This window comes from Choloepus didactylus, chromosome 7 (assembly GCF_015220235.1).
Source record: "Choloepus didactylus isolate mChoDid1 chromosome 7, mChoDid1.pri, whole genome shotgun sequence".
NCBI lineage: Eukaryota > Metazoa > Chordata > Mammalia > Pilosa > Megalonychidae > Choloepus > Choloepus didactylus.
The window spans coordinates 122,703,981-122,716,897 of record NC_051313.1 but is presented as its reverse complement, the minus strand read 5'-3'; the positions used below and the strand labels follow the sequence as shown (position 1 = coordinate 122,716,897).

Here is a 12,917-nt window from a genome sequence, read left to right as displayed (position 1 = left end):
AATAGATATTTTTTATTTATAATAGGCTGATATGAGTCAGTGCTTTTATTTAATGTTCTCTATGTAAGGAGTTTCATTGTTTTCCGGGATATGCCATTAAATTAAAAAAAAGCAAAGTATAAAAGAGTATCTATAGTAGGTTACCCTTCAAGGAAGAAAGAAGGTGATAAAATAAAATATGCATGTATATCTGCTTATTTTGGAAGAAAAAAAAAACAGGAAGGAAAAACAAGAAACCAAAAAGAGCCTTTTCCTTCAATGGGTAAGTGAGAAAGGGAAGAAAAAGAGAATGGGTCAGGTTAGTAGGAATGAAGAAGGGGTGATATTTTTCTGAGTTAATCTTTTTGTGTGACTCCGATCTCAGGTTCATAGTAATGTTTCACCTCTCTCCCAAGTAAATAATTAACTAAGATCAGTCTGGATGTGGGTGGAACCCAAATAGAATATAAGCTGTAATAAAATACAAATGGACTAAAATTTAAAAAAATAAGGCAACTTTGAAAGTTGGTGAAGAATGGTGCTAACCTGGGTAACTTTGGAAAACTGTTTTGACTGGAAAGTGTAGTTCCTAAGGAAATTAGAATGCTACACAAATACTGTGCTAGGAAATGTATTTAGTAAATGTATTTCTAATTTGTGTGTGGTTGGCTATTCTGAAACTGCTTTTAAGTATTTATTGGAATTGCAAAAATAAGTAAAGGTATTGCAGAAGAGGAGAGCCAGATCTCTCAATGTCAGTCAAAGAAGTTACAAATAAGGAAAGGAAGGGAGGCTAGAATGAACCTTGCATTATTGAATAGAAATTGACAGTATTCTATGAGTCAAGATTTCATATAACTATATATATAAATTACATATATAGAGAGTCAGAGAGAAAGAGATAGAAATCAACATAAGTGTATATATGTGCCTGGGTTAGCACACATATGTATATTTCCTAGATCTGAATCCTGAGTGGTTGTAGAAGCAATGACATCTCAACAGGAAAGATAACACCTATGTCCAGATCTGGTTTCTAAAAACCATTCTCCAACAAAAGGAACCAGGGATCCTAGAAAAGTGGTGATTCCAAGGACAATATAATATGGGCCTGGAAAATCTTGTGAGACCAGAAAGTAAAGAAGGGCTTGAGAAAGTATGGGGGTATGTCCTAATGACACAAGAACCAGCATGAAGGAACTCCCAATGGCCAAAGAGGAAACATTTTGTACAACAAAATAAATAATAACATACTGGATTATAATCCATAAAATAAAATAAGTATCCACAAACACACATGTTGATAAAAAAAAAAAAAAACAATTGAAAAAGGAAGGAAGGAAGAAAGGGAGGGAGGGAAAGAGGAAGGAAGGAAGGAAAGATTCCAATTAGTAAATGTAGAATGAATGACAGAAATACAAAATTACCATTAGGAAACAGCATAGTTACAGTTTTGCAGGTAAGATCCATGCTAAAATGAATGAGCTGAATTTTGAAGAGAACCAGGATATATTCATAGACTCAAAGTACCTCCTCCAAGTTATTTATTAATTACAATAGGAAAATTAGCAAATTTACAGTGGATTCACACTGAAGACACCTCCTTAACCACTTATTGAAGGTTAAGATATGGATATCATGTGCTCTCTGTCGTGATGCACTGAGAAGGGCACACCACTTCTGTGGGATTCTGCCAAAATGCATAACTTCAGTCTAATAATGAGCAAACATTACAGAATTACACAAACCCAAATTAAAAGATGTTCTATAAAAGCGCTGACCAGAACATTTCAAAGTTTTGAAGGTAGTGAAGTACAAGAAAAACTTAAGAACTATCTCAGATTGGAAGAGACTGAGAGGTAACAACCAAACACAGTTTGGATCCTGGAAAAGAAAAAGGACAGAAGTGGAAAACTGATGAAATTATAATTAGGTCTGTAGCTTATTTAATAATATTCTACCATGTTAAATTCCTAGTTTTGGTAAATACTACTGCATGAGGGAGGCTGGGTGACAGGTATATGGGAACTTGCTGCATTATTTTTGGACTTTTCTGTAAATCTAAAATAATTTCTAAATAAAAAGTTTAAAACACAATATAAACAATAGAAAGTCTTGACCAAATAATTATATACTGTTAGGTAAAATAAAATAGCCACCTGCATTGTGCACTGCCAGGAGGTACCCCTTTTGATAAAGGATTTTCCAGAAGGCAAAAGCAATTGACTTGCAGGGGCTTTCTTAGAAAATGGAACAATGGAATGCACCCTAAAGAACTGCAGTAACCAGTTTTGGTCCAGTAGAGATAGCTTATTAGCATGGACAAGCATACCTTGCTAATCAATACATATCTGCTCTCCACTTTGTAGGAGCCCTCCATGTAAAATGGAAAATTAATGTCGGCCAATCAGAACATGTCCTCACTTGCTTCTGCATTTGCCTTAAACAAACTTCCCCTTTCCACTCCCTCAGTGGATCTCCTTTCCATGTGTGACCGGGATACTGCTCTGTTCATTCATTATAAACTGCTGAAATAAACTCCCATACATAATACCTTGTCTAATATACATTTTTAACATGTGGCATGCTTAGTGCCATTAAAATGTAAAGCGAAAGCTTCCACTGTGCTGACAATACATGTTTCTGGATGTGGGTGTTAACAACAAGTGCTTTTCATCTTGATAATTCATTGAGCTCTATATTTATGATTTGTTCTTTTCTTTTTTGTTTGCTTTATGTCAACAATAATTTAATTGAAAAACTAAATTACTTAGTGAAAATGCAAGGCATGTTAAGAACATATTAAGATTTTTAATCTTAGTATGGATTAAGGATATCGTGTTTACTATTTTATTCTTGTCTGTTTGATTCTGGAAATTGGAAATTGGAAATTTAGCTGTCCTAAATGCACTAAAGAAAATTTAAGTTTGATAAGGCCACTCTTTATGTTGAACGTCACTAGAGCCTGAGATACTGGAAAATGGCAAAGGTTAAAGAAATCCCTCCATCCTTTGGGTGTGTATTGGTGGATGAGTACGTGAGGGTGATGGGTGTGGGGGTGGGAGTGGGATGGGTGGGAGGGTGGACAGTCCACTGCAAAGAAATTCTGCAAAGAACTTAGGTAAGACTCACAGATGCCCCTCATTTATCTATGGCATGCCAGGCACAGCTCTTCTGAATTCCCATTCTTGTTTTATAAATGATTAGCTGAACTGTGGCCTCACTGAGGAATCAGAAAAGAAAAAAAAAAAAACAGAGATTGCTAACCAAACTCGGCTAAGTTTTTCTCTCCCATATCCGTGAATTTTGGCCACCATCTCCTGGAGCCAGCAGAAAACTGTCCGGCCTCAGCAGAAACAGTCTCTGATCTACTATCTGATCTTGTCACCATTTCATCCATTTCTCTAAAACTGATTCTGTTATTGGACCAAGGTGGTGGATTCTTTTGCCCGATATGCTCAAATGACCAATTCCTGAGGCACTGGGGTTTCAAAGAGAGAGTTTTATTGCTAGGTGTGAAGCAGGAGAACAGATGGCCTATCAGCACTAAAGCTGTCTCCCTGGACTGCAATAATTCTGACAGTTTTAATGCATCGAAAGATGGATAGGTTTTAGGATAATGAGCACAATGGCCACGGATGATACAATTAGAAGTGATTTAATTATTGAAAATGTGCAGATTGATTGCAGGCTTAGCCACAGAATGAATGTAAGAAAATGGCTGCCGTAATATGATGATGGGCATGATTTTTAATCTTGTAATGAGGTAAAGGTGACTTGTAGGTTAAAGTCTAAGTTGCTGCGCATGTCAGATGGGCCCATTTTGATTAGATTCAGCTTCAGTTATCTAGATAACTTTGGACTTGTGGTGGGTTAGTTCTGGGCTGACTCAAGACCCTTCATTAATAAACATTAGGGGGTGTCTTCAGTGATCACAAGACTTTAAAGCCAAAAAAAATAGATAAATGGGCAAAGTGAAGGTTAGTCACAAGGTTTTTACAATCACAAGGGCACAATATTAAGGCCCTGCAATCATTATCAGAGATCAAGGTAGCTGGATTACAGTTCAGGTTTCAGGTATTTCCCTCTGTCTGACCCAATATACAAAAAAGTAAAAAACGAATATCTATACAATGATTCAGTAATCATAATTAGACCTTGAATCCTAACTTCTCGGTTACAACTCTTCCTAGCTTTCTTTGCTCTAACTAAAAAAGAAAAATGGTGCTCCTAAATCTTGAGCCACTTGTAGGTCTTATGTTCATAGCATTCTCCCTATTGGAATACTCTTTTAAATAAACTCTCTCTTCACCTAACCCTCAATTTGTTTTTAATTTAAAACCTCATTTATAATTGTTAATGCCAGTCAAATTATATTTTGTGAACACAGAAACGCAAGGTCTATCTAGTGCCATGTAATCATCATTACAAATCAAAAGCAGATTCAGCATGACTGGAAAACAGATTCGGCAGGACTGGAAAGAAGATTCAGCAAGGCAAAAGTTGGGATGCTTAATGCAATTTATTTGCTTACTTAATCACAAGCTGCTGATGCAACCAATATGCAATAACCAGGTCAAAGCACACAACACATTTAAAGGTGAAGGAGAGCAGATTTTCTAAAGTCTGTTGAGCAATAGGCCGACTCAAGGCAAATGAGAACTTTCAATGAGAGTTATTGGGAGCTGGTCCCACATGGCATCAGCAGAGGGTCTGAAGCTGTTGGTGGGAGGCAGTGGTTGGGGTGTGGTGAAGATGGCAGCAAACCTCACTGCACAGCATGGGCATTGGAGCTGGGAGTCAGGGCAACTGGATGTTAGTCTGCCTCTGTCTGATGTCCAATAAAGTGGCATCTGTACTGGATTTTTATGCCTCACATCTCTGGTCATCTACTGAAAATAAGAACACTTTCTTATTGAGTCAGTGTCTCTCTGGGAGGCATCAAGGCCATCCATATCATACCCTCACAGAAATGCCTGGTTATCACGTGTTACACAAAGTTATTTTTCTCAAATTTTCTTTCCATTTTAATTATGGTCAACATGTTTCCAATGTTTTGGGGATTCAAGATCACTAAGATCATTTCAATATACAATACACAGACAACTCCTAAGATACCAGTCGATGTCCTTCTGAATAGATCATATTTTTCTTCTACAGTTTGCTGGGTTTATCATCACCCAATTCAGCTTCATAGTATATTCAGCTAGTTGTTCACCTGTATTAAAATGATTCTCTAGGCTCAATCTCTGTTAAAGTATACATGTTTTTTCAAAAACAATAGTTGTAAAATAACTTGATGCAAGTATGCCTGAACAGGATCTAGAATTAAAGTCATAAGTAGCTTGATAGTATTCTGTAAATAAATAACCATTGTGAATAAATGGAAATCAAGTACAATATTTTAAGTTTAAAAGCTTACCAATATTGTTAGTCAACATATCAGAGAAAATACTTATACTCAATGTGAAGAAAGACCACTTTGCAAATTCTATTAAATTATAATATCAATAAAAATAAATGTTACATAAATACCAAGGCTTAAATACTTTTATTATTTATAAAGCAATTAATGTATGTTTGTCAAATTAAATTTTCAGATATAATAACAGCACTAAAAATGCTTCCGTATTTGGCTTAGATTCCAGGCATAGAATGAAGGGTTAATCAAAAGGTATTGAGCACTCTTCTATGCTGACAAGAGATGAATAAAAGAGAAACATTATCCTCAGGGCATGAGTCTTTTGGGGATTCCTCTGTGGCTGGGAAGGATGAGCAAAATTTCTGAGAATACATGGTACTTCTATTAATGAACAAAAGTCTGAAATTCCCAATCAGGAAATTGTGGCCTACCCAATGTGCTTAAACATTTCATGTACATGATGGACAGAATTCTCACTGCCTGTAATACTATTAAACTGACATCAGTAGAAAACATTCTCAGTTAAACTTCTACAGCTATGATCTGAGCTCTGCCTCCAAAGGTAGATTTGTGTCTGTGATGTAAAAGTAGGTTTGTCACATAACTGGGTCTGTAACTAGAGCAATAACTAGGATTTAGAAAGGCATATAAAAACATATACACCTGCACATACTTATAAATATTTATTTGTTTCTTCATACGGTCTTTACAAACTAGCCAACAAAAAATATGTAACATTTCCAGAAGATGATAAGAAGGATTTAGAGTAGAAACTTCAGATCCCATTGAAAAGAAATTTTACCCCAACTTTTATTTAGGTGAATTAGCTGTGCTTTACTAAATGAAATGAGAATCCATAATTATATACTCTAATACCTAAAAGTCCCCAAGACCAGAGGGATTGCTTGAGTATATTTCACATTTTTCCTTAACTAGGTCTCCTCTAAGCAGGCTCTTCAGAGCCCACTTAACCTCTTTGTTTCTCAAGGTATAGATCAAAGGATTAAGTGAGGGTGTCACTACAGTATAGAAGAGAGTGAAGAATTTACTGTCATTCTGTGTATACTTGCTCTTGGGCTGCATGTAGACAGAAATTAGAGTCCCAAAGAACACAACTACAACAATCAAGTGGGATCCACAGGTCCCAAATGCTCTCCTCCTGCCTTCAGCAGATTTTATCCTCAGCACACTTCTAACAATGCAACTATAGGAGACCAGAATAAGCCCCAGGGGTGTAACCACATAGAGAGCACTGGCTATGGTGAGCTCGTTTTCCAGGAAGGTTGTGTCCACACAAGCAATTTTTATAAGGGCAGGCACCTCACACATAAAGTCATCCACCCTGTGGTGGCTGCAGAGAGGCAATTGGAAAACAAGGACAGTCTGAACTGTGGACTCCACAAAACCACTGCTCCAGGCCACAGCTGCTAGTTGCTGAAGAAACTTTGGTTCATGCTTACACCATAGTGGAGGGGTCGGCAGATGGCATTGAAGTCGTCATAGGCCATCACAGCCAGGAGAACACATTCTATAGATCCCAGCCACAAAGCAACATACAGCTGGATCACACAACCAGTGTAGCTAATGGTCTTCTCAGGGCCCTTGAGATTCCAAAGTATCTGTGGGACAATACTGGTTGTGAAACAGAGGTCCAGGAAGGAGAGATTAGAGAGGAAGAAATACATGGGTGTGTGGAGTTTGGGGTTCAGATATGAGACCAGTATGATGGCTGTGTTCCCCATCAGTGTCAGAATGTAGATGACAGAGATGACCAGGAGGAGAACCATCTCCAGCTGGGGCTGGTCAGAAAAGCCAAAGAGGATAAAACCTGCTGGGCTGCTCAAATTTGTCCCTTTCATTGCTTCTTCTTTGTGAGTCACCTTTCTTGGTCATTCCTACTTTATTCCTGTGGGAAGAAAATCACATACCTTAACCAACAGGAAAATAACAATCTGATTCCAGTTTTAACATGTGGAGAATGGAATCATAATGAGAGAAACAACGGACAGAGACAAAATAATGCAAAATAAAAATATGCAGTGATTTTTTATGTAGAAAGAGAACAAATACCTAAAGTCATGAAAACATATAATGAATTAAAAGGAAATATATAAACATAGAATGTTAGAATCCTAAAACAAAATATATTTGAGATATATATCAAACTATCTGAAGAAGAAATACATGGGTCATCAATGTGCATAGGGTGTAAAGACAAATAAACTGAAAGCAAAATGATTGCTAAATACGTACATAGATATTTAAAAATAAATACAAAAGATAAATTGAAAAATACATCAAGTAAGCAAGAGTATGACAGAGAGGATATATAGAAGTGGAGACAGGCAAGTTGAGATTAATAAATACTTAAACACGAGTATTAATATTATCAATATTCATTGTTTTTCTATGAAGCAAATAAACTACTGAAAGCAGATCTGCTAATATAGGTAAAACTGCCATGTTTTCGTTATTTGAGTCATTGGTCTATTATCTCAATAAAAGTGACTCTCTGGAATCTATCTCATAATTACCATATATTTTGCCCAGTGACATAAACTACACATGCTTCAGGTGTCTTTTATCACAAGAGTCCAAGAAGTCAGCCACCAATGTAACTCACTGAAATTTCATATAGGAAGTCCTGTAGAATTTATGAGTGAAGTTTGAACAAATAGCTTGCAAAGATTTAGAAATGCAGTTATTGAAATAAGTACTTCTAATGGACATTAACTTTAGCTGGCTAAATTTCCTCTGTTACACAGTAAAGGGAGAAAGAACTGTGCTGTTGAAGGTTTCCACGTCTACTGGAAGAAAGGCCATGGAGGAGTAGCCTCATTTTGCCTGTTATAACTCTACATTCTCATAACTTTTTCCACATGTGTTTTTGTGTACACAATAAACAAATATTTTCAAGGAGGCTCTACACTGCAACTCCACTCTCTCCATTTCACATTTCTGTAGCCAATATTCCATGAGTATGAATATAGTAAAACGTTGGGTTATGTATGAAAAGCTCCTTCTGTTCATGCATAAAGGAAACAGCCTAGATTTCTTAACTTTTAAAGTAAAATTCCCTTTATATGTTTCCATAAAATAACAAATAAAACCCTACCTTCCAGGAACAATGACAATTTAGCCATAGAGGATATTGGAAGCTTTGGTACAAAGTTCAATTATGGTCGCAGTTTGATGACAGGCAGTGGAAGGACCATGTGTGGATACCCTGTTAGCTCAGACTCTGTCCTGCAGTCTCATGGTTCAAACTAGCTTCAGGTGGATGATGTTTAGTTTGTTTACTCAGCATATGTCTCTGGAGCTCTCCTTCCCAGGCAACTTCTCATTGCTCTATTGGAGAGGGCACTGGTCTCTGGAGAGAGAAGAACCACAGAGGCTTGTGGTTCCATTTCTATTGGAATGCAAACAATTGTATACCACCTTCTAAACATACATGCACATACATGCACACATGCCTTTTTGGGTAAAGGTATCCATAGCAAAATGAGCAATTAAAATGCCATACAGTGAGAACTACTCATAATGAATTTCACAAAGCCAGTTAATGTCATTCACCTACATTCCATCACATATGCTGTTAAAATTGTCAATACTATTTTGATAGCCTCTTAAAATATTTATGTTTTTAATAAGTGATTTTCACATTTTTTAGTGAACTATGTGTTGTACATGTGTGCAGACATGGACATATCTGTGAGTCAATGCATGAAGCTAAAATACAATTTTTAAGGATCCAAGAACCTATTTATAGGATACTGTGAAAAAGAAGCTGATGAAAAGGAAGTGAAATGTGTTATCCAGTATAAAAAGATGGAGGGAATTGCAAATTCATTTAAATTTTTTGAGAATTGTTAAACGTAATCCATGCACATTGCACAGGAATTATGCAATATTTGTATCATTTCTTAAAGAATAGGCAATGATTTTCTAAAGTCATCTCCAAAGGAAATGGCTTGTATTCCAGATTTTGTGCAAAAACATCCATTGGAGTAAAAAAGACATATTAGAAATTTTATGTACATTTATTTTCAATCTTTTATAGTTTATCTTTTAGTTTACATTCTACAAAGGTTCTGCATATATTCATAGGGTAATACCTGCATATGATTTGTATATAAAGATATTGATATTTTGAGGTCCCATGTCCCAATCTATTTCCTGATGGGGTACATGACAGTAAACATTTGGAAACAATGGGTGCAGAGACTCTTCTGGTTTCCTTCTATAATTTGTTGTTTCATATATAGTGTCAAATATGGTAAAATTATTTTCCAGGCATGCTGACCCTGGATTTGTTTGCCCTGAGAGCAACTGATGGCCCTTTTCCAGATCTGTTCAGTATTGCAGGAGGGTTGACTTCATAAAGCTACTTTACTTATTCCCCCACATCAGCTTGTTCCCAAGTGAGGGACACTGACAAGAGACTGAAATGAAAGAGGAAGAAGAAGCCAGGGTATTTCTTCCTTCCCATTATGCTGCAGGAGGTTTCTCTAGCAGTGGTAGCATCTCCTCTTTGGCCACAGCTCCAGTGGCAGACCTAGTGCGGTTCCCTGCTTGCACCAGGTGATCCTGGTCCCTTTGATTGATAAATCTGATTTCATCAAAATTAAAATTTTGAGAATTCTTGGGTATGAGTTTTGAACATTGCCAAATTGCTGTCCAATTAGTTGAACACATTTATACCCACTGTAGCATATGTGAGAAGTATCTTTTCCATATTGGAGCTATTGCTCTTGTTAGATGTTAATCTAAACCAATCTGATGGCTGTGAAATTTATCTGTTTTGTTGCTATTTTTTTGGGGGGGGGATGATTTGGGTGTTCATTTTTACTTTTATTTTTTATTCTTATTTTTACTTTTTCTTGTATAAGGAAAATGTTCAAAAAATAGATTCGGGTGATAAATGCACAACTATAAGATGGCACCATGAACAGCTGACTGTACACCATGGATGATTGTATGATATGTGAACAAATCCTAACAAAACCAAATTTAAAAAAAATCACCACTGTATTAATGTTATTGCAACATGTGCTCACTCAGAGGTTTTCTTCTTTTTTTTTTTTTCATTTTTATTGAGATTGTTCAGATACCACACAATTATCCAAAGATCCAAAGTGTACCTGCCCCTGGGCACCCTCACACAGCCGTGCATCCATCACACTTAATTTTTGTTCAATTTTTAGAAACTTTTCATTACTCCAGACAAGAAATGAAGTGAAAGATGAAAAAAGAAAAAAGAAAAGGGAATTCTAATCCTCCCCTATCCCTTATCAACCCCCCTCAATTGTTGACTCATAGTATTGATACAGTACATTTGTTACTCTTTATGAAAAAATGTTGAAATACTACTAACTGTAGTATATAGTTTGTAATAGGTATATAGTTCTTCCCTATATGCCCCTCTATTATTAACTTCTAATTGTATTGTCATACATTTGTTCTGGTTCATGGAAGTGATTTCTAGTATTTGTACAGTTGATCATGGACATTGCCCACCATAGGATTCAGTTTTATACATTCCCATCTTTTGACCTCCAACTTGCCTTCTGGTGACATATATGACACTGAGCTTCCCCTTTCCACCTCATTCACACACCATTCAGCACTGTTAGTTATTCTCACATGTTGCTACCAACACCCCTGTTCATTTCCAAACATTTAAGTTCGTCCTAATTGAACATTCTGCTTATACTAAGCAACCACTCCCCATTCTTAAGCCTCATCCTATATCTTGGTACCTTATATTTCATGTCTATGAGTTTACATACTATAATTAGTTCCTATCAGTGAGACCCTGCAATAATTGTCCTAATGTGTCTGGCTTATTTCACTCAGTATATTGCCCTCAAGGTTTTCTCATCAACCCATTTTTTTTTAATATGGTTTTGTTCACTCACCATACATTCCATCCCAAGTAAATAATCGATGGTTCTCTGCACGGTCATACATTTATGTGTTCACCACCTTCACCACTATCTATATAAGGGCATCTACATTTCTTCCACAAGGCAGGAGGGAGAGTCAAAGAAGGTAGAGAGGCAAAAGAAAGAGGAAAAAAAAAATGACAGCTAGGAAGCAGCAAAAGGAAAAATAACATTAAATCAAAGTAGAATAAAGAATCAGACAATATCACCAATGTCAAGTGTCTAACATGCCTCCCCTATCCCCCCCTCTTATCTGCGTTTACCTTGGTATATCACCTTTGTTACATTAAAGGAAGCATAATACAATGATTCTATTAGTTACAGTCTCTAGTTTATGCTGATTGCATCCCTCCCCCAATGCTTCCCCATTTTTAACACCATGCAAGGTTGACATTTGCTTGTTCTCCCTCATAAAACAACATATTTGTACATTTTATCACAATTGTTGAATACTCTAGATTTCACCAAGTTACACAGTCCCAGTCTTTATCTTTCCTCCTTTCTTGTGGTGTCTCACATGCTCCCCACCTTCCTCTCTCAACCATATTCATAGTTACCTTTGTTCAGTGTACTTACATTGTTGTGCTACCATCTCCCAAAATTGTGTTCCAAACCACGCACTCCTGTCTTCTAACACCCTGTAGTGCTCCCTGTAGTATTTCCTGTAGGACAGGTGTCTTATTCACAAAGTCTGTCATTGTCTGTTTGTCAGAAAATATTTTGAGCTCTCCCTCATATTTGAAGGACATCTTTGCTGGATATAGGATTCTTGGTTGGCGGTTTTTCTCTTTCAGTATCTTAAATATATCACACCACTTCCTTCTTGCCTCCATGGTTTCTGCTGAGAGATCCGCACATAGTCTTATTAAGCTTCCTTTGTATGTAATGAATCGCTTTTCTCTTGCTGCTTTCAGGATTCTCTCTTTGTCTTTGACATTTGATAATCTGATTATTAAGTGTCTTAGTGTAGGCCTATTCATATCTCTTCTGTTTGGAGTACGCTGCACTTCTTGGATCTGTAATTTTATGTCTTTCATAAGAGATGGGAAATTTTCATTAATTTTTTCCTCTATTATTGCTTCTGCCCCCTTTCCCTTCTCTTCTCCTTCTGGGACACCAATGATACATACATTATTGTACTTTGTTTCATCCTTGAGTTCCTGGAGATGTTGCTCATATTTTTTCATTCTTTTCTCCATCTGCTCCTTTTTGTGTAGGCTTTCAGGTGTTTTGTTCTCCAGTTCCTGAGTGTTTTCTTCTGCCTCTTGAGATCTGCTGTTGTATGTTTCCATTGTGTCTTTCATCTCCTGTGTTGTGCCCTTTATTTCCATAGATTCTACTAGTTGTTTTTTTGAACTTTTGATTTCTGCCATATATATGCCTAGTGTTTCCTTTACAGCCTCTATCTCTTTTGTGATATCTTCTCTAAACTTTTTGATTTGATTTAGCATTAGTTGTTTAAATTCCTGTATCTCAGTTGAAGTGTACATTTGTTCCTTTGACTGGGCCATAACTTTATTTTTCTTAGTGTAGGTTATAATTTTCTGTTGTCTAGGCATGGTTTCCTTGGT

At 36.5% G+C, this 12,917-nt stretch overlaps 1 protein-coding gene across 1 annotated transcript; it reads right to left on the bottom strand.

The window, feature by feature from the left end:
- Positions 1 to 6,277: 6,277 nt before the first annotated feature.
- On the bottom strand, positions 6,278 to 7,260 carry LOC119540744 (olfactory receptor 2G3-like). Its single transcript, XM_037844708.1, is given in 2 exon segments — positions 6,278 to 6,852; positions 6,855 to 7,260. Coding segments are annotated over 2 exon segments (981 nt in total).
- Positions 7,261 to 12,917: the final 5,657 nt, after the last annotated feature.